The sequence below is a fragment of the Canis lupus genome, chromosome 26 (genome assembly GCF_048164855.1).
Source record: "Canis lupus baileyi chromosome 26, mCanLup2.hap1, whole genome shotgun sequence".
NCBI classification, from domain to species: domain Eukaryota; kingdom Metazoa; phylum Chordata; class Mammalia; order Carnivora; family Canidae; genus Canis; species Canis lupus.
Genome location: NC_132863.1, coordinates 23,397,617 through 23,418,983, shown reverse-complemented (window position 1 = coordinate 23,418,983; position 21,367 = coordinate 23,397,617). Strand labels below are relative to the sequence as shown.

The following is a 21,367-nucleotide window of genomic DNA, read 5'->3' as shown; positions in this document are numbered from 1 at the left end:
AAAGAGAGGGTGACTGATGGAGAGGGTTAATGCCTGGGAGAGGCTGGGGCACCTGGGTGGCTTGGTTAAGTGTCTGCCTTCAGCTCAGGTCATGATCTTGGGGTCCTGGGATTGAGCCCCCATATCAGGCTCACTGCTCAGCAGGAAGCCCGCTTCTCTCTGTCCCTCCCCCCCTGCTCGTGCTAATAAATAAAATCTTAAAAAAAAAAGTGCTGGAGAAAGGCTGAAGACACGGGATCATGGAGAAGTAGTGACTTACAGGAAGAGAAGTGCCCCCCTAGCCCAGAGGGACAAGCTGTGGGGCAGGAGGAACGGCCAGAGCAGAGGCTGACAGCACAGGCAGGGTGGAAGGAGACGAGGGCAGTGAGGTCACTGAGGTCAGCAGAGGCCAGCTCACATGCAGTTTTTGGATTTTGTTTCACCACCCATGGGAAGCCACAGAAGGGTATCTTGTCCCCCTGGCTACCGTGTTGAAGCGGAGCACAGTGGCCCCGAGCAGCAGTGGGCACCAGTGAGGATGGGAGGGCACAGTGGCCAGAACTGAGGTGAAGGTGCTCGGACAGATTCAAGAGCTGAGGGAGCCTGAGGAGGTAAGAGCAGGGAGGGGAAGAGAGGGACACATGGGGAACGGTCTCTGACCTCTGGCTTAGCAAGGAGGGCCTGGAGGGGCTGGGGACATGGGGAGGCTGGAGAAAGAGCCTCATGGTAGGGGGAGGGCAAGGGGAGGCTGAGGAATGAGCCACATGGCAGGGGGAGGGCAAGGTTGGATTTTAGGCATGTTGGGTTCTAGTCTCTTGGGGGTCCCCAAGAGGGCATGCCACAGGCTGCGGAACATGGGAATCCGGGGTGTTGGGATGAGGTCTCAGCTGGGGTTCATTGGAGGAGGGAGGGGAGGACGTTGCCCAAGATGGTGAAAGCAGCCAAAGTGGCACTGACGCTGTTCTGAGCCAAGGCGGCCATCTCACCTCCTATTAGGTAGGGGTTTTCGATATAGCGCTGAGCTACGTAGTTCTCCACGGGGATTTCATCCTTCTGGTCATCAGAACTTCTCGAATCCTAGTTATAACAATAACTATTATTAACATTTATGGAGCATTCCCCACGTAAGGAGGTACTGTGTCAGGTACTCTACTTGGGGTATATTGTTTGAAGTATATTGTTAAATCAACTCTAATCAGGGAGGTACTCATGTTATTCCCAGTTTATAGGTGAGAAATTGAAGCACAGAGAGGGGAAGTGACTTGCCCGAGGTCACACAGCTGTGCGGTGGTACAGCTGGGAAGTGGACCCACAGGCTGGGTCAAGCCTCGGCATTTAACCTCCAGACCTGCACTGCCCATTTACACTTAAACTGATTAAAAGTCAGTGAACTTAAATGCTCCCACATGGATGCCCCTTGAGGACATCACACTAAGAATAAGCCAGACACAAAAGACAAATACTGTCTGAGTCCACTTGGAGGAGGTCCTCGGCGTGGTCAAATCCATGGAGATAGAAAGTAGAAGGTGGCTGCCAGGGGCTGGGGCAAGGAGGAAAAGTAGGGAGTTTGTGTTTCTTGGGGATGAAGTTCTGGAAATGGATAGAAGAATTCTGGAGGTGGACGGTGTGGTGGTTGCACAAAATGTGAATATACGCCACACCACTAAATTATACACTGAAACACAGTTAAAATGGTAAACTTCATGTATACAAAAGAAAGCAAGGAAAGGAAAGTTAAACTCCAGCCCTTAAGTTGCACCAGCAGCTTTTCAGGTGCTCGATGTCAACACGTGGCTAGCGGGCGCAATACCGCGGAGAGCACAGCACACGCCTTTCCACCCCCAGAGGAGGTCCCATTGGTTGGTGCTGTCCAGAGCGCCACACAGGCACCCAAGGACCTTCCTCTCCTGTCTCTGCCTGCAAGCTCTCTCCGGACCAGCCCAGCTCAGGAAGATGGCAATGCCCTCGCTCACACCTGCACAGCACCTCAAGGTCCACAAAGCCCTTTCTCACCCACCGGCCCCCTTCATAGTAACCCTGGGAGGAAGCTGAGGCCCAAAGGCAAGTGTCACATGCTTGGTGAGGTCACACAACAGCCTAGGCGCAGGGAGCCTCTGGAACTCAGGACTATTAGCCCCCAGGGTGGAATTTTCTACAGTTACTGTCACCTCCCCAACCCCAACCCACTTTGAGACTGATGGGCCAGGCCTTCCCTTCCTGGGTCCCCGAACCACCCCCTACCTGTACTCACATGGCTGCCGGAGGGATTGACAGTGTTCCGGGCTGGCGGGGCTTCCAAGCCGGTGAGCTTCTTTCCAGCGGTACCCTGATGATTTCATGGGAGGAATCAGAACGCACAGAGGAAAGGGGAAATTCATTCATTGAGTACCAGCACATGTGGGAGGTGCTGGTTGTGTAGGAGCTGGTCATCCTGCTCTTGTCACTCACCTGTACTATTATCATCTCTAAGGTTCAGAGGGGTTCAGCAATTTCCCCAAGACCACACAGCTGCTGAGTGGCAGAGGCAGGACTGGAACCAGGATTTCTACTACACCGGTCCTGGGATCAGGATTGGGCGGTGGGGAGGAAGGGAGCTACCTCAGGCTCAGCCTAGGATCCATAGCAAGAGTTGGCCAAACTCTCCCCAACCAGGTGAGCAGCAGGCCCAGGTACAGAGGCCATGTTCTCGGGTTTTAGGCATATTAGCTCATTGCATCCTCAGCAGGTACTATTGCTACTACCCTCCATTTACTTGGGGCAGAGAGGTGATGTATCCTGCTCCAGGTCACGCAGCTATTCAGGGGCAAAATCAAAATTTAAATCCAGGCCATCTGACTTCAGAGACCTCGTTCCCATGGGGAGGCCCAGGGGCAGAACTTCTCCGGCAGCCTTCCAAGCTTTGAAGGAGGGAAGGCGGGGTGCCTCATGGCAGCAAGGGCAGAGGGGGACTTCTGGAGCAACAACTGGGAGAAGTAAGCTTACCTTCCTCCAATCCATGATGTCCTTCAGCCTCCGGAAGAGGAAGATGCCCTTTCCCTGTGACCGGGCCACCTGGGGTGGGGAGAAGTGCAGAAAGGTCAGCGTTCAGCTCCCTGTGCTTCCTTGTGGGACCCTGTGCCTGGGGCACCTCTCCACCATTTCTGTCTCTATCTTTCCCATGGGCTTCCAGCTATCCCCAGAGGAATGGCCCAGCCCAGCACCAGCCCTGGGGCGGGCCAGAGAGAAGGTAGTACTAAGCCTGGCGGGAGGGAGAGGGAAGCGGGGAGGAGAGACAGGCCAATTTCACTCACAAAGGCAAACAATGGCATGAATAATACAAAAGAGCAGACAATTAAAAAACCATTTCTAACAGTCTTGGGAACACATCATCCAATTCTTTTTTTGGAAATCAATTTGCCTTCCTAATTAGGTTTTGCTTCAGCTAATACTAATCAGTCTGCCTCTAACTGAATCCCAGCATGGATAATTCATAGCTTCACAGAGGCTAGGGGCTGGAAACATCTTTAATATCATGCAGAGCAGTCAGCATCAAAGGCATCACTCCTGAAATCCCTCCATGATGGTCACCTGCCTGGCCTTAGCGGTCCACGGTGCCCAGGAGCTCACCATCCTTGCCCACCTCCTGACGCAGCCTATCTGCTGCAGGAGAGCGCTATTAAGCACTTATCCCAAAAGGAGGTAATAGGTGACTACTGTGTGCTGGACGTTATTCTATTGCGGTGACCTAGACCCTGTGGAGCTTTCACAGCCAGCCTAACCTGTGTTGAGCTCAAATTCGCCAGCCTGGCTCTGGCTTGTAGGGCCTCCTAAAACAAATCTGATCCCTGGGCCCCAGAACACTTTGATTATCTGTAGCCACTGAGCTGGTCCCCCTGAGTCCACTCTACTCTAGTATTAAGACCTTCAGGGCATGCAAACTCTCATTTCCCTCTGTTCTTCTCTGAGCACCGCCTAGTGGGTCAATGTGAGGCTCTTCGTACAATGTAGGGGAGGCAGAGCGGGCATGGCTGTATGGGCTGTGCACTGCACGAAGGGCTCCTAGTCGTGGGAGGAGTGGGAGCTAAACCCAGCTCTGCTCTGCCCACAGCGCTGGGTGACTGATTCAGGGGTGTGTCCACCCGGAAGTTGGGGTGCCCACAAGACTGTGGAGCACTGGCAGTGGCTCAGGGGCAGCTGCATGTGCACAGCTCTTCTGGGAAGCAGCTAATCAGTGGCATCAAGGGTTTCCAACAGCTCACAGCCTTGCAAAGGGCTTAAAGTCACTTCACAGACAATCACCCAGTGTAAACAACGAAAAACCACTCAACTTCATTGGTCTCAAGGAAATGCAAGTGAAAACTCCAAGAGGACACCACTGCATGCTTCTTGAGAGTGGTTAAAAATAAAAACGAACAATAGGGGCGCCTAAGTGGTTCACTTGTTGGTTGAGTGTCCAACTCTGTTTCTGCACGATCTCAGCAGTAGTGGAATTGAGCCCCACATTGGGCTCTGGGCTCAGTGTGGAGTCTGCTTCAGATTCTTTCTCCCTCTCTCTGCCCCTCCCCATTGGCTCTGTCTGTCTAAAATGAGTAAATAAAATCTTTTTTAAAAAATTAAAAAAATAATTCACTTCTCGGTCTTTTGGCTAAGATCAAGTGTAAAAATTTAAAAAATAAAAAATAAAATAAAAATGTAAAAAATAGGGGCACCTGGGTGGCTCAGTGGTTGAGCATCTGCCTTTGGCTCAGGGCGTCATCCTGGAATCCCGGGATCAAGTCCCACGCCAGGCTCTCTGCATGGAGCCTGCCTCTCCCTCTGCCTGTGTCTCTGCCTCTCTCTCTCTCTCTCTCTGCATCTCTATGAATAAATAATAAAATCTTTAAAAAAAATTTTTTAAATAAAAAATAAATAAAAATTTAAAAAATAGGGGCACCTGGGTGGCTCAGTGGTTGAGCGTCTGCCTTTGGCTCAGGGCGTGATCCTGGAATCCCGGGATCCAGTCCCATATCGGGCTCCCTGCGGGGAGTCTGCTTCTCCCTCTGCCTATGTCTCTGCCTCTTTCTCTGTGTCACTCATGAATAAATAAGTAAAATCTTAAAAAAAACTTTAAAAAAGAATTTTTTAAAAATTAAAAAAAAATAAAAATGATCAACAGCAAGTGTTGGTGACGCTGTGGAGAGACGAACTCACAACTTCTGGTGGGAGTGTACATTGTTGGAAATGGGCAGCATCCAATAAAATTGAACATAGGCACCTACCCCACTCTGACCCAGGAGTTCCTCTCCTAGGCACCTATACGGCAGAAATGCATGCACGAGGGTGCCCATGAACATGTATAGGATTATCCATAGCAGCACAATTCGTAATAGCGCCAACCTTGAAACTCCCAAGTGGATAAATATTCACACAATGGAACAGTACACAGCAATAATGATGAGCAGTGTACAGTCACCTGCACTGGTCAGGATGAAAGTCCTGAACGTAATGTTGAGGGAGAAAAATTAGGTGCACTCAGATATACTTCATGATTCCCATGATATAAAGAACAGAGGCAGACAGATGGATCTATGCTGTTAGGGACTTGCTGAGGGGCTGGCACCGCTGTGTTTATGGGTGCTTCTTACTCAGGTGGGCTCACCTCGTGAAAATGTACCAAGTTGAGCACAACTCTGGCATATTCTGTGTACTAAACTTAAATTAAGAAGTTTTTTTTAAATTTTTATTTATTTATGATAGTCACAGAGAGAGAGAGAGAGAGAGACGCAGAGACACAGGCAGAGGGAGAAGCAGGCTCCATGCACCAGGAGCCCGACGTGGGACTCGATCCCGGGTCTCCAGGATCGTGCCCTGGGCTAAAGGCAGGCGCTAAACAGCTGCGCCACCCAGGGATCCTCAATTAAGAAGTTTTATTAAGAATCCTGCCTTTTGATCTTGGCACCCCCACCCCCACGTTCCTTGGCTGCCTTCTCTCTGGCCGCAGAGCCCACTTCTCACCAGGAGGCTGGAAAGAGCACACACCTGTTTTGTCAGCCACCCTTGCAGCTCTTGGGAAACACGTGATTAGCTCTGGCCAATGAGACCAACAGAGTCATCTGCTTGGGGCTTTGGGGCTTCTGAGAATGAATTTCTTCTTTGTTAAAAAATATCAGGGTCAAGGAGGAGGAGAAAGAGGGAGAGAGTGAGAGAGGAAGGGAGGGAGGGAGGGAAACAAAGAAACGCCTTGCTCCTTTCTTTTTTTGAATGCCACAGTCTGAGGAGGTGAGGCCTACAACTGTTACACACGATCATGATGTGACACGGTGACACATCTGATGGCAGAAAGCCAACACACTGAAGATCCAGAGTGATAAGACGGGTAAGACAGATAAGGAACCTCAGCTTTTAACAGTATCATTGAGCCCATCCCCAAGCCTGGAACTTCCTACCTTTTTTGTGAGTTGAGGTAAGATGCCTTTATTGTCTGAAGCATTGTTGGTATGTTAGCAAACATGCCTATTCCAGAAGATGCCTTCCTAAGGGAATAATCTTCAAGAGTGGAAAATAAACTTCCCGGTTGGTGATACATCATGGTTGTTAAGACTGGAAATCACCTACTATCTAGCTCCAGCAGATTGTAGTTTGCAAAAACAGTCACAAAAATATTTCCAGTCCCATATGTTTTTCGACAACCTTACTACCCCCCACCCTCCATCAAGAGGTGAAGTCAGTGTGCCCTCCCCTTGAATCTGGGCGAGCACTTAGGACTGTCTCTACTCATCGCGTATGGCAGAAGTGTCGCTGTGTGGATGCCAATGCTGGGTGGTCAAAGGCAAGACAGCATCCACACAGCTCTCTCTTTGGGGATGGTTGCCCCTGGAACCTAGCCACCGTGCCGGGAGGAAGCTCAGGTCATATGGAGAGGCCCACATGGAGGGCAACTGAGTCTTCCAGCCCTCCACCCCGGCTAAGCTCCCAGCCCACAGCCAGCCCCGACTTGCCAGCTGAGTGAATGAGCCAGCTTGGAAGCGGATCCTCCAGCCCTCGCGGGAGCCGTCCCAGTAGATGCTGGAATGGCGATGAGCCTTCCCTGTCAAGTGCTGCCCAAACTGGAGGCTCGGAATGAAATAAGACATGATTTTTGTTTCAAGCCACTGAGTTTTGGGGTTCAGCAAAGAACCAGAACACTAACTTTAGGGGATTGGTTTATAACAATGGCAGATGCTTCCAAGATTGACACACATTACCTTGCTAAAGCTTCGCCAAAAAAAAAATCCCCGATGTAGGCATTAATACTATCCCCATTTTGCAGCCAAGATAACCAAGGAACAAGGCCAAGTGCTCTGTTCAAGGTTACCCAACCAGTAGGTGACAAACCTAGGTAATTAAATCTGTGCTTCACAAGCCCAAGGCTCATGCACATCCTGCAAAGTGCCAAGGGGTACACAAAATCACACAAAGGACATGGCCCTACTCCTGGGAGTATCCATCTTAATTGATAATTTGGGAGTAAAATATATTACTTTTATAAAAAGATAAATTAACTGGAAAATAATATGAATGGATTATCAGGATAAGCCATACTTTGATTTTGCACGGCCTGTGGCCACTCATGGCCCTCGGCCCGCTGCCACTGCCCACTCTGGGGATGGGGCAATTCATCATGTGGCATTCGTCACATGGCATGCATTGGGTGTTACACGTATGGTTGGTGGTCTACTCAACAACCCTGAGTAGGGGGAAAAAACCTCCCTTCTTTCTCTGCTAACAGAACCCCATTTGTTTTTGTTTGTTTGATGCAAGCTCTACCCCCAACGTGGGGCTTGAACTCACAACCCTGAGATCAAGAATCACGTGCTCCACCAACTGAGCCAGCCAGGTGCTCCCAACAGAACCCCATTTGGATCACTTCTTCCCTGTGGCCCTGCCCTCTGGGAGTCTGAGCCTTCCCAGTGGTCCCATGCTCCCACCGCCAAGTGACTGCTTCAGACATGGGCCAGCAGGCGCCAGAAGTCTGCGGCTGTGATCTCTGGGAAGTCTGCATCTTTTTCAAAGGGCACACAAGACCAGGGTGTTCCTTTATTCCTGCAGCAGGTAGAGGCATGAAGAGGCAAAGCTAAAGCTGTGGCAGCTGCATTGTGACCCAGAGGAGCAGCCAGTCCTCCGGGTGGGAACTGCCCAGTGTTGTTGAGTCATCTCTGGCGTTGACCTTCCATCATTAAAGGAAGTGTCCTGGCATCTGTAAGCTTGAGTAAGAAGAAAATTTTTCATCCTAACCAGTTTTTCCCATTACTTTCCATCATGAATGCAGACAACAGTAGTAGCCGCGCCTGTGACTTCACTCTCAAAAGAAATCTGTTATTTTTATATATCACGTTAGAGTGGTTGCAGACATCTCAAAATATTGTTTATACTCATTATGACTTCGAAATTATGGTAACTCTGGAGCCTGCTGTTAGACTCTCTTTAGCTGTTTGTTTGTTTTAAGATTTTATTTATTTAACAGAGAGAGACACTGAGAGAACATGAGCAGGGGGAGTGGCGGGCAGAGCGAGAGGGAGAAGCAGAAGCAGGCTCCCCACTGAGCAGGGAGCCCAATACAGGGTCCAGCCCAGGACCTTGGGATCATGACCTGAGCTGAAGGCAGGTGTTTAACAGACTGAGCCACCGAGGCGCCACCTCTCTTTAGCTGTCAAGGAAACTGCTAGGGCAGAAAGAATATTTCACAGTTTGTGTGGCTGTCGTGAGAGGCACTAGCAGGTCCCTGACTGCAGGACAGTGTTGGACTGCTGCCAGCTGCACTGTGCTCGCCAGGCCTCTCTCGCAGGGGCTGCTCCTGCTACTGGCTGAGGACCTTGGGGGCCATGAAGGCTGGGTTGCTCCTGAGAGGACTTCCTCTGGCTTGAGGCCTCCCCAAGGCCTCCAGGTGCTTCTCTTCCTCCCCTCTCTCCCTCACTGGGGTCTGACAACTGTCCCAGCTCTCCCCATTCCCTCCCCCTATTCCTTCCAGGCAGAACTGGCATGTTCAGTCTTGCCTTGGCATCTGTTTCTCAGAGGACCCAGATTGTTTGTTTAACTGTTTTTCAATATAGTTGCTTCCTTTTATAATAAAATTCCTTTATCCTTTCAAAGACATTGTTTTGTAGGGTGCCTGGGTGGCTCAGTTGGTTAAGTATCTGTCTTCTCCTCAGGTCATGATCCTGGGGTCCTGGGATAGAACCCCACATCGGGCTCCCTGCTCAGAAAGGAGTCTGCTTCTCCCTCTCCCTCTGCTGCTGCTCCCCCTGCGTTCTCTCTCAAAGAAAGAAGAAAGGGAAAAAGAAGAAAGAAACAAAGAAAGAGAGAAAGAAAGAAAGAAAGAAAGAAAGAAAGAAAGAAAGAAAGAAGAAAGAAAGAAGAAAGAAAGAAAGAAATCTTTTTTAAAAATAAAAATAAAAATAAAAACACTATTTTGTGACAGAGTGAAACACTATTTCTACCAGATGCCAAAGATACCCAAGACATGAGAACCGTTCAGAACCCCTGCCCTCTTGTTTGGGCTCCTGTTATTTGGGTTTTCTGTTACTTGCTGCCCAAAGCATCCCCCAACTCTTAGAAGATTGCAGTGCAAAGGTTTGAGAAGCTCTGATGGCGTAAACTTGAGAAACAAAATGTTAAATTCTGTTCTTCTTTTCCTACAATTTGGACAGAGGCCACCCGAGCCAGGAATAGCCTAGTGGTTGCCCAAGATGCTCATGGCCCTGAGTGAAGTGTTGAAACCAGACACAGAGGGACTGGGGGACAGGCCTCCAGGACTGATGCACAGGCTGGGGCCCTGACAACCAGCACCTGCCCCCCAGCCATATGAGGGAGGCTAGACCAGCAAAGGTGGTCCCATGGTCTGGCTCCTTCTTACCTCCTGCCAACCCAGAGGGCCTGAGCTGGTAGGAGGGGAGAATGTTCAGATGGAAAAGAAGTTCGGATCGATGCAATTTTTACATCACCTGGGCTTTCAAATGGCAAACCTAAGGGCTTGTTTATATGCTCTGAGAGTGGTCGCAGAGCTCTGAGCTAGGCTGGGGCTCAGCTCTGTGGGAAGAGGGGTCCCTGAGATGGATAGCATAGAGGGGACGATGCTTCTCATTCCCTTCTGAGTCCAACTCGCCCCTTCATCGCCCCTGCTCTGCTGCCACTGGAGAGGCCCTAGGGGCCCTAGGGGACTGTGCAGAGGAGATGGCCGGAGGAAAAAGGCAGGTCAGTGGCTGCCCTCGCGGCCCCACCTCGGCAACTATGCGAAAACTCTTGTGTGTGGGCGCGCAAGGACACAATAGCTCCCAGAGACAGGCCTTGTGGGAAGAGTGGGGACGTTGGGGATTTTTTTCCCTCTATTTTCTAAATTTGAACTATTGTCCTATTTTTTCTTCTTTTTTTACATTTTCCCCATCCCAAAGGAATCCAAACAATAGGATCCCAGAACTCGAGTTCAGAGGTTCAGGGTTCTGCTACTCTGAAGAATCCTGGCTGCTATACTGGGGAACGTGTTAGAAAAGCAAATTCTTGGGCACCTGAGTGGACATCCAACTCTTGGCTATGGTTCAGGTCACGATCTCAGGGTCCTGGGATTGAGCCCCGTGTCGGGCTCCCCGCTCAGCAGGGCAGTCTGCTTCAGGATTCTCTCTCCCTCTGCCCCTCCCTCAGCTCTCTCTGTGCCAGCACACACTCTCTCTCAAATAAATAAATAAATCTTAAAAAAAGAGGAGGAGGATCCCTGGGTGGCTCAGCAGTTTAGCGCCTGCCTTCGGCCCAGGATGTGATCCTGGAGTTGGGGGATAGAGTCCCATGTCGGGCTCCCTGCATGGAGCCTGCTTCTCCCTCTGCCTGTGTCTCTGCCTCTCTCTGTGTTTTTCATGAATAAATAAATAAAAATCTTAAACAAACAAACAAAAAAAGAAAGTAATACAAATTCTTAGACCCCATACCAGGCCTACTGAATCAGACACTGAGGGATGGGGGTAGGAGGCCTTAATAAGCTCTCCAGGAAATTCTGATGCACTCTCAGGTTTGAGAATTACATCTCTACAGTCTCACAACTCAAAGTGTGGTCCATGGACCAGCAGCAAGGGCCTCACCTGGGAGGGGTCAGAAATACAGACTCACAGGCCCTACTTGGACCTGCTGCATCAGCCTCTGCCTTTAACCAGGTGCCCAATGGGCACATTCGGGTTTGGGAAGTGCTGACCTGGTGCTTTCCAGGGGCAGGGGAAGAGAAGGTGTTGCCTGGGCTCTTGGAAATCCCAGGAAAAATGGTCAAGGACTGGACACCTAAGTGCCAAACCCTTTATATAACTTGTATAACTCATGTATAGAACATTTATTGCTTCACTGGATTCTCTCCCGATCCCCTCAGGTAGGTAGACTGGTTACTTCCACTTTACCTACAGGTGAGGACGCAGACTTAGAGGGGTGGAGGAACGTGCTCCAGGTCAGACGGCTCTTAAGCAGCGAGGACAGAGTTAGAGCCCACTCTCTGCACCCCGCACCCCCCAGATAGGGTGGCGCAGCTCTGCAGGGGCGAGAACACACTCGAGCAGCCAAGATGCCTCCTCTTAATTACAGCCGTCTTGTGTCTGCCTCTAACAAAGGCCTTGGGCTGGGAAAGGAATCAACTTAATATGCGATTGCTCTTCCCAATTAGCACAAATTACCATTTGTCTGGGAGGATAATGCTGGGAGCTGGAACCGCCATGTGGGTTGCAGTTCTCTTCTGCCTAACCCCCTCCGCTCTGGCTGTAGAGAAGGGGTACAAGCCTCCCCTGGGGCCTCACCAGGGACAGAAGCAGGAGGCCCGGGGAAATACTGCCTGGGACTCAGTTGGGAGCATCCAAGTTGTTTTTTCGTCTGCCTTTCTGAGCACCTGTGCTATTGGCTAAATAATCAACGGCCAACAGTGGCCCTAAGCCCCAGCTGCACAAGGAAGGCTGCCCCCCTCTTTGCTCCCCACAGCTCCCTTCCTGGGGCCTGGCACATTCCCAAACCCGGAAAATAGCAGGGGGCTTCGATGATGCCATTTGAGGCTCTGGTGGCTTTGTGGTGAGAAACCAGCCCTGACTCAAGGAGGAATAGAGAGGCTGGTAATGACTCTGCCACCCTTGCCCTCCACTCAGTTTCTTTTATTTTTTATTTTTTTATTTTATTTATTTATGATAGGCACACAGTGAGAGAGAGAGGCAGAGACACAGGCAGAGGGAGAAGCAGGCTCCACGCACCGGGAGCCCGACGTGGGATTCGATCCCGGGTCTCCAGGATCACGCCCTGGGCCAAAGGCAGGCGCTAAACCGCTGCGCCACCCAGGGATCCCTCCACTCAGTTTCTTAATCCCTGAAGGGCTACTGCAAGGCCTCCGTGCATGCAGTTCCCTCTTCCGGATGCTCTTCCCTACCTTTGCCCTTTTCCAGACTGACCCTTCTGCATCCTTCAGGCCACAGCCAATACTAATTCTTTTAATAATAATAACAACTGTAGCAGCTGTCATTTACGGAGTGCTTAACGTGAGCTCTACCTGCATTAATTCACTTAATCACACAAGAACATTATGAAGCAGGTACTGCAGTCTCACTTTGCAGATGGGGAAACTGGGGCACAGAGAAGTTAAGTAATCTGCCTGAGGTCAGACAGTTGTAAGTGGTAGAGGCAGTATTTGAACCAAAGGGTTTGGTCTCAGAGCCCAGTGCCCCTTCAGCAAAGCCTGCTCAGCAGCAGAGAGCCTCCTACTGACACTTAGCACAGCTCTACTCATGCAGATGTCTCTGTGTTGTCTGCACCCAAGGGAGGCAGAGACCCACTTCCCACGTGCTGAGGGCCTAGGTCTAGGTCTGGCACGCAGCAAGTGCTCAGTGCGTATCTAAGGAAGGTTTGAATAAATGCGTCTCAGTCTCCTCATCTTTAATAGTTCCTCCCAAGGGCTGTCCTGAGAACCAAGCAGAGCAAGTAACGTGCTTGGCATGACCTGGCCACCACCATCTCGCTCATGTCAGAAGAGAGGCGGGGATCTGAGCTCTAGCGTGGCTCTGGATTCCCTGCCCTGGCTCCTGGGGATCACTCATTCACCTGGTAAACATGTATTGAGCATCTAATGTATACCAGCAGTCAGGGCTGGGTGCACATACTGCAAAGGAATGGAGATGAAGTCAGCCCTTGGGAAGAGGCAGATGGTGCATCGAAGGCAGAAAAGCCAGGCAGAGTTATGAAGGAGCCCTGCTCCGTCTGGTGCCTGGGAAGGCCTCCCCCCACAGCCCCCACCCCCTGCTCCCGGCACTGAGCGCTCACAGGCTTCATGATCCAAGTGATTCCTGGGTTTTTGCGGAACTCCTCCACGAACAGGTGGTACTCGCATGGCATCTCGAAGGTTTTGGGGAAGAAGTCGCACTTGGCCGCCTCCAGCTTTCCCGCCTCGCGCTCCAGCTGTTTCCGGAATCGCTTCAGGTTCTTCACCATGTAGTTCTTGCGGGTCAGCTGGGCAGCGGGGTGGGTGAGCAAGCTTGTGCCCACTGCCCTGCTCCACCTTCCAGCCCAACCAGCCCAACTGGCCCCACAGCCTCTGGCCCACAAAATAACAATCACAGTAAGAGTAACTTTGAGAGCCTGCTGTTCGATACTTATCCTTACTTTACAGATGAGAAAACCAAGAGTCAGAAAGGTTAAGTCAGTTGCCTGGAGTCACCCAGCTTAAAGGAGGCACAGCCGGGATTTGACCCAGACCCGTCTGACTCCAAAGTTCATATTTCTAACTGCTAAGCTGCACTAGACTTTTCAAATCTCAGCATCATTGGCTCTTCTGGTCCCATCTCTGTGGTCTGGTTCCTCCCAAACCTCCCTCCCATCTCTAGGCTCTCAGTTGCTCAACCTGTCTCTCCTCTGAAATACCAGATGGCTCAAACATCCTGCTCCTTCGGGCCTCACCCCACACATCTCTAGTGCTGAAATGCCAACCAGACTGTGACCTCAGTCCCCACCACCGCAGACAGCCTGTTGTTGGGGTACTAGATCCTTACTCTCTCACACTCCTAGATCATCATGTATCTTATATACATGTTCCCCACCTGGCATGTACCCCAAATTCCCTTACATTTTTCTATTCTGGTCCTTGCACTCCCACACCAGCCCCTGCTCATGGCCACATCCAGTGATGTGATTTGGCTGACTCAGTCCCCCAGCCTACCCAGCTCACCTCATAGTGGTTTCGGAAGTGACTGATCCGCACGTGCTCGTCCATGTAGGTGTGGTCAAAGTTCTCCCGGAGCCAGCTGACATCACACCAGTAGAAATCCCACTCTCCTTCACTGCGGGTGGGTGGGACAAAGGTCACCACATGAGGACTTCAGCATTGCTGGAGGTCTGGGGCCCAGGGAGGTAAAGCGGAGGCGCAAGCAGCAGTATGTTCATGAGGAGTCTTAAGGCGATGGCTGCCTACAATGTGCTTTGTGGGGCCAGAGTGAGAACTAGAGAAATGTTCCTACACAAATCCAGGCTGATCAGCTGATCAGCTACACAGAGCCCTGATGCCTCCTGGCGCCCATTAGCTGGAGTGAGGAGCACACCCTCTCCAGATCACTGTTCCCACCACATTCTATGGCCCATGACAACTAGCCAACCTCACCTGATCATGTTACCTGCCTGGGTGCTGGAAGCATCTGTGTTGCCACCCCCAGCCCACATTACCAAGCAGTGCAATTAGGTAACATTTGCAAGCCCTTCCCAGTCCAAAAAGCCCTCCTCTCATTGACTCATCAGAGCAGCCTCAAAAAGTGACAACAATCATCCCTGGAGCCCTCAGATGAGGATGATGCTACTCACTGAGGCCATGACAGCATCAGTATTCTTACCCAGGTCTGCCTCACCCCAAATTCTGACCTGGTTTTTCACCACCATACCAAAGAGGGGGACAGAAAGCCAGACTAATCTGTCAAATCTGATGTCACAGCTGTGGTGCAGAGAGGAAGTGCTTGAAATATATGTGGCATATATAAAACGGCGCCACCATGATTGCTTCCAACATTTTCTTTTTTTTCTTTCTTTTTTTTTTTAAGATTTTATTTATTCATGAGAGACACAGAGACATAGGCAGAGGAAGAAGCAGGCTCCCTGCAGGGAGCCCAATGCGGGACTCGAACCCAGGACCCCAGGATCACGACCTGAACCAAAGGTAGATGCTCAACTACTGAGCCACCCAGGCACCCCTCAACATTTTCTTTTTTTTTTTTTAAGATGTTATTTATTTATTCATGAGACACACGCACACAGAGAGAGAGAGAGAGAGAGAGAGAAGTAGAGACACAGGCAGAGGGAAAAGCAGGCTCCATGCAGGGAGCCTGATGTGGGACTCGATCCTGAGATTCCAGGATCACGCCCTGGGCCGAAGGCAGGCGCTAAACTGCTGAGCCACCCAGGGATCCCCCCTCAACATTTTCTTAAGTAAAAAATGACAGCTGTAACTGAAGCCCCATGTGGATGAGACTAGACTCCAGTACCAGGCAGTAGGAATCATGGATTCCCCCATACACTCATTTGTTTCCTCATTCACAGACAGGCTGCTAGAACAGGGTGGAGACAAGCCTGGGACTCTGCACCCAGACTGACCAGGTGCAGTCCTAGCTCAAGCCCTGACTAGCCAAGTCAAGTGACCTCACACATGGCATTTTTAACTCTTCTGTGTCCAGTTTTCCGACTTTCAGTAAATGGGTACAATAATAGCACCTCCCAGAAGATCTGCTGAATGATTCAGGGGTGATGCAAGTAAAGTGCTAAAGAGAGTCTAACAGGCTTAGCTATTGTTAAGCAACAATACTTACTGAGTACCATGTCAGGGCAGCTGCTTGCTCACGCCTCTCATATCTATCCTCTCCCTACAGTAATAGAACTCCTGACATTTAGGGTTGCCTGGGTGGCTCAGTCGGTGAAGTGTCTGACTTCAGCTCAGGTGGTGATCTCTCAGGTCCTGGGATCAAGACCCACATCGGCCTCCCTGCTCAGCAGGGAGTCTGCTTCTCCCTCTGCCCCTCTCCCTGCTCGTGCTCTCTCTCTCTCTTTTTTTTCTCTCTCTCTCTCTCCTGTTCTCTCTTTCTCAAATAAATAAAATCTTTAATAAAAATAATAAATATTTCCCGACATTTAGCTGGGACAATGTAATCCACATTTTCCAAAATAAAGATTATATTTTCCAGATTCTTTGCAGCTAAGCCTAGTTCTGGCCAATGTGAGAGACTTCTAGGCTGTGCTCTTCAAGGGCAGGGGATGCATTTTCTTGCCTTTTTCCAACCTACTGTTGCTTGGACTCTGGATGTAATGGTGGAGCTTTACCCTAGACCCTGATGACAAGGACCTCACTGACAGGATAGCAGAATGGAAAGATGGAAGTGGATGGATCCAAATTTCTATACTGTCTTGTCTCTGAACTTCCTACATCTGAACTTCAATGGGAGACAAAAATAACTTCCAGTCTGTCAAAGCCTCTTTTACTTTGGGTCTCTGTTACATGCATCCAAATCTTAACCCTAACTTACGTTAGCACCTACTATGTGCCAGGCATTGGATGCTTGTTCATCTCAGTATCCCCAGGGCCTAGCATAGAAGAAGAAATGTAGGCTTGCGGTCAAGTAACTTGTTCAAGATCACAGAACTAGTAAGTAACCAGGAAAGAGCAGCCCTTGACCTGGACTTGCCAGGTCACTGGAGTCAAGCCAGCTAGTGGGTGATGGCTGCGTTTCTTGATTCTGGAGAGCTCTAGAACACTGCCTGTGGAATAGTCCAATAGAACTGAATGTGAACCCCACTCTGACTCTTATGTTCTGTGTGACCTTCAACAATTGACTTAATACATCTGAACATAATCATATCTTACAGGATGGTTGAAGGCTTAAAAAGACAGAGGGTGTCCATAAGACACCTGATACATTTTGAGTCCTAAATAAGTGTTGGTCCCTTTGCACAAGTCCCAATAGCCACTAATGGGAACTGGGAGAAAACAGAGGGAGACAAGGACCTGTGAGGCAAAGGGAAGGAGGGATGAGGTTGGCAGGGGCTGGGGAGGTGTCTTACTCCTTTACTTCCACCCATCCTGGCCTGTGGCGAAGGACATCCATGAGAGTATTCATGAGAGTGGTCTTGAATCGGATTGATGCTCTCTGCTCTCTGCAAGAAAGGCAACAGAACGCTTGCTCAGGATCACACAGAAACCTGTACCAGGATGTTCGTAGCAGCCTTATTCATAATAGCCCCAAACTGGGGCACCTGGAATGCTCAGTGGTTGAGTGTCTGCCTTTGGCTTGGGTCATGATCCTGGGATCCTGGGATGGAGTCTCGCATCAGGCTCCCTATGGGGAGCCTGCTTCTCCCTCTGCCTATGTCTCTGCCTCTCTCTGTGTCTCTCATTAATAAATAAATAAAGTCTTAAAAAAAATAATAGCCTCAAACTAGTAACAAACCCAGATGTCCTTCAACAGGTGAATGGTTAAACAAATAGTGGTCTATCCATATCACGGAATACTAGTTAGCAATAAAAATGTGAAATATTTATACATTCAACCTGGATGCATCTCTAGGGAATTATGTCAAGTGAAAAATGCCAATCTCAAAAGGTTATTATAATACTGTACAATTCCACTTATATAACTTTTTGAAATAACAAAATCATTGAAATGGAGAACAGATTAGCAGTTGCGGAGCATTAAGGACAGGGTGAGGGTGGGACTGTGGGAGAAGGCAGAAGGAGAAGGAGGGAATGGGTGTGGCTATGAGGGATCCTTGTGGGTGGCTTTGGGAATTTTCCTTACGGATGTCAATATCCTGGTTGTGATGCTCTACTGTATAGTTTTACTCTCTGTTACCACTGGGGGAACCAAGTACAGAGCACACGGGATCTCACTGTATTATTTCTTACAACTGCATAGGAATCCATGATTCTCAAAGTCAATATTTAATTTAAAAAATTTAACACACCTTTAGAAATCTGGATAATGGCTACTTTTGCGGGGGAATGATTGGGAGAGGGCATGAGTGGCATTCTGGGGTGTTGATGATTTTTGTTTCCTAATGTGGGTATAATAAGTTGATGAAAATTCATTGAGCTGAAAAAAAAAGCTAATTCATTGAGCTGTAAAGTTATGATGTATGCACATTTCTGTACGTAAACAGAGCTCTGTAACAAAATATACCACAAATAAAGGACTGGCTATAGATTAAGATAAAATATTTGCAATACTTACAATCCATAAGACTTTAGGACCAAGTACATAAAGAGATCCTACAAATCATTAAGAAAAAGACAAAGAACTCAATAGAAAAATGCCTAGGGGATATGAACAGGCAATTCACAGCAGAGAAAACTTACTAATACACAGGTGTAAAGATCCTCAACCTTCCCAGCAATCAAGTAAATTAAAATACCAAGGAGAGGATTTCTGCTTCAGGTCACAATATGAAAGGATGTGAAAAATTTTCAGTCCTACAGTAACAACAAGGGAAAAAATGTGCAAAATAGATATCACACTTGACTATGGGGCTAGTGGAGAGCAATGGACAAAAGAAAACTTGATGAACTGATTCTGGAGAGAAAGAAGCCTTTCGTGAGGGAGCAGTGAGATACAGCATTTTCTAGGTTTGGGGAGTATCTGAGTGTGGGCAAGGGGAGGAATGAGCCAGCTGTGGAGAAAAAACTTTGCAGGCTCCAGGAGAAAGCAGCTGACCTCAGGCAATACATAGGGTGGCCAAACAAATCAAAATCTGAAAGAGCCCCATTCCAAAACCAAACCAAACCAAAACAACATTGCATTAAACTTGCTTGAGAAAGAAGCCCATAGAGAACACAGTAAAGCTGAGAGAAAAACCATACTCATGCACATTGATGGGGTGTGTGTACTGGCAGCGTTGAGTACAAAAGTGAACCAAAAAAAAAAAAAAACCACAATAAACAAACAAACAAAACCCAAACTGCCCTCTAACCCCCTCACAGAGCAAAAGCTCAAAACAGCAGTACAGGGGGTTGTGCTTGGAGTGAACTCAGTGTAACTAAAGCTTCAGTCCAGTCCATGTTTCACTCAGCTTTAGGAGGAATCAGATAAGCAGCTCCCAACCTACTAGTCAGAGGAAAGGGTTTACGATCTTTGGAAAATCAATCTCTCTCTCTCTCTTCACACATTAGTCCTTTTGTAGGTCTGAATCTCCATCTGGTATAATTTTCCTTCTGCCTGAAGAATTTTCTTTAGTGTTTAAATACATGACAAAAACAACAGCATAAAGGACCAGAGGGGAGTAAATAGAGCATGCTGTTCTAGGGTTCTTGTGTTGTGCAGGAAGTGGTACAATACTGATTCCTAATAGACAGTGATGAGTTGAGGATGCATATTGTTAATATGCACCTAGAATAGTGATTCTTGATGAGTGGTCCCAGTATTCCTCAGGGTCCCCAACCGTCTTTCAGAAGTACGCAAAGTTCTCTCTTTTCCAACTACATATCTTTGTGAGGCTGGATTTTCTTCCCGTTCTTCAACCGAAACAACATATCACAACAGACTGAGTCCAGAAGATTTGGGAGGCCAAATGTTTTCTATTGAGCTAGACATTAAAGAAATTCACAAAAAGTGTAAAAACAATTACTACTCATTTTAGTAAATTTGGGGGAGGGAGAATACAGTTAAAGTTCATAAAAATAGGGGCACCTGGGTGGCTCAGTCAGTTAAGCATCTGCCTTACATTTGGGTCATGATCTCAAGGTCCTAGGATTGAGTCTGGCATCGGGCTCCCTGCTCAGCAGAGAGCCTGCTTCTCCCTCACCCTCTGGCTGCTGCTCCCCCTGCCTGTACTCTCTCTCTCTCTGTCAAATAAATAATTAAAATCTTTTTTTAAAAGTTCATAAAAATACATTATTTATGCTATCAGGTAGAGTACACTGTTGCTTTTTAAATGAATTAATATTTTTAATTTATCACTTTAAATTTCTAATATGATATTGACAATATTTCTAATATGATATTGGCACAAAAATTAATGAGTCCACAATAATTTTTAAGTAGTAAAGAAATCCTGGCCTCAAATGTTAAGAACCACTGCTCTAAAGTAGTAAAGTAAGGAGCATTTAAAACTTAATCCAAAACAATGAAGAGAAACAATTTCAAAATCCATCAGATTGGGGAAAATGTTTAAAACCAGACAAATACCAAGCATTTGCAAGAATGTGGAAATGATAATTATCCTATAATACTGATGGAACTGTAAATTGGATAAATCTTTAGAGAGCAATTTGGCATATTAAAACTGTCAGGTACTATTCATACACATTAGACTGGCAAAAATCTAAAAGTCCAAGTTTGGCAACAATGTGCTAAAATTGGAAATTCTTCTCCTGCTGGTAGAAGGCACTCTGGAAAACTACATGACAGTATTTAGTAAAATTGAATTTGCACATACTCTATACCTGGCAGTTCCATCCTAGCTCTGTACTCAAGATAGATACCTTATGTATGCACTGGGCAGGGATGCTCATTTATAACTATCAATATTTTTTTATGGAAATAACCTACAGCACACAGTTGGTAGTCCACCCTTGTCCCTTGGGCATTCTCCATTCCTGTGCAAGTCAGTCAGAGGGCTTTCCACTGCCAGCACTTGCAACTTTTTGCCTGAGGACTTTTTCTGGCTCCCAGAGTCTGCTCAGCCAGTGCTTAAAGTAGATCCAAAGTCCCCTCCCCCAACAGCACACAACCAGTGACAACTGGAGGTGATGGATTAATCCTCCAGCTCCTCATCGCTCACCTTGGATAAGTCTGCAGTGTCTTCTGTGCTAGCTCCTAGGAATCCCCAGATTGAGCCCCACCTGCCCACCACAATAACCTGTCAGTAATGCACCTTTTATTGGTTTCTTTCCCTTAGCTGTCTCACATCCTCATTTCCCTGCCAATGCTTACTGGAATCACCTTCTGACCTTCCAAATAATCTGCTCTCACATCCTTGTTTCAAGGCTTGCTTCTGGAGGAAATCAATACTAAGACAAAACCTAAAGGCCTTTCAACAGGAAGTAGATAAATAGCTAGTGGTATACAATGGAACACATATAGTAGTTAAAATGTGTCCAGACTTACATGCACCAACATGAATACTGAAAATATAATTTTATGTGACAAAAGCAGCACGTAAAATAATAATATAACATCATCTATGTAACTTATATTCCTAGTCTCGTGCAGCTAGAGGTGTCCATGTGACACAATTCTGGTCAGTAAGATAAAAATGTAAGATTGCTCAAGAGGGTGGGTTCTTGGAAAGCATTGGTTCTTTTGATTAAAATAAAGAGAGAAAGAGATGTGGCTTGAGACTTACTTCCTCACTTCTTCCCATCTTGATCTCAACATGAGGGCTGGAGCTGTAGCAACCCTTTGGGTGTCCATAGGGAAAAGATCAAGAG

General features: G+C 48.1%; 1 protein-coding gene across 10 annotated transcripts in view; it reads right to left on the bottom strand.

Annotated features, from left to right (window-relative positions):
• Positions 1-21,367, bottom strand: part of TTLL9 (tubulin tyrosine ligase like 9) — a 70,539-nt gene that overhangs the window by 37,186 nt on the left and 11,986 nt on the right. For 3 of the 10 annotated variants that reach the window (XM_072800499.1, XM_072800496.1, XM_072800497.1), the window contains exons 3-9: positions 17,008-17,100; positions 14,141-14,252; positions 13,240-13,425; positions 6,936-7,043; positions 2,962-3,030; positions 2,231-2,305; positions 966-1,056 (exon numbers count right to left, since the gene is read on the bottom strand). In XM_072800499.1, coding sequence (XP_072656600.1) covers positions 966-1,056; positions 2,231-2,305; positions 2,962-3,030; positions 6,936-7,043; positions 13,240-13,425; positions 14,141-14,252; positions 17,008-17,063 — 697 coding nt within the window. In that variant the 5' untranslated portion in view covers positions 17,064-17,100. Of the gene's footprint in view, positions 1-965; positions 1,057-2,230; positions 2,306-2,961; positions 3,031-6,935; positions 7,044-13,239; positions 13,426-14,140; positions 14,253-16,472; positions 16,617-17,007; positions 17,101-19,325; positions 19,522-21,367 lie in introns of those variants that run through there. The other 7 variants (XM_072800501.1, XM_072800500.1, XM_072800505.1 and 4 more) reach the window with 4 other exon arrangements.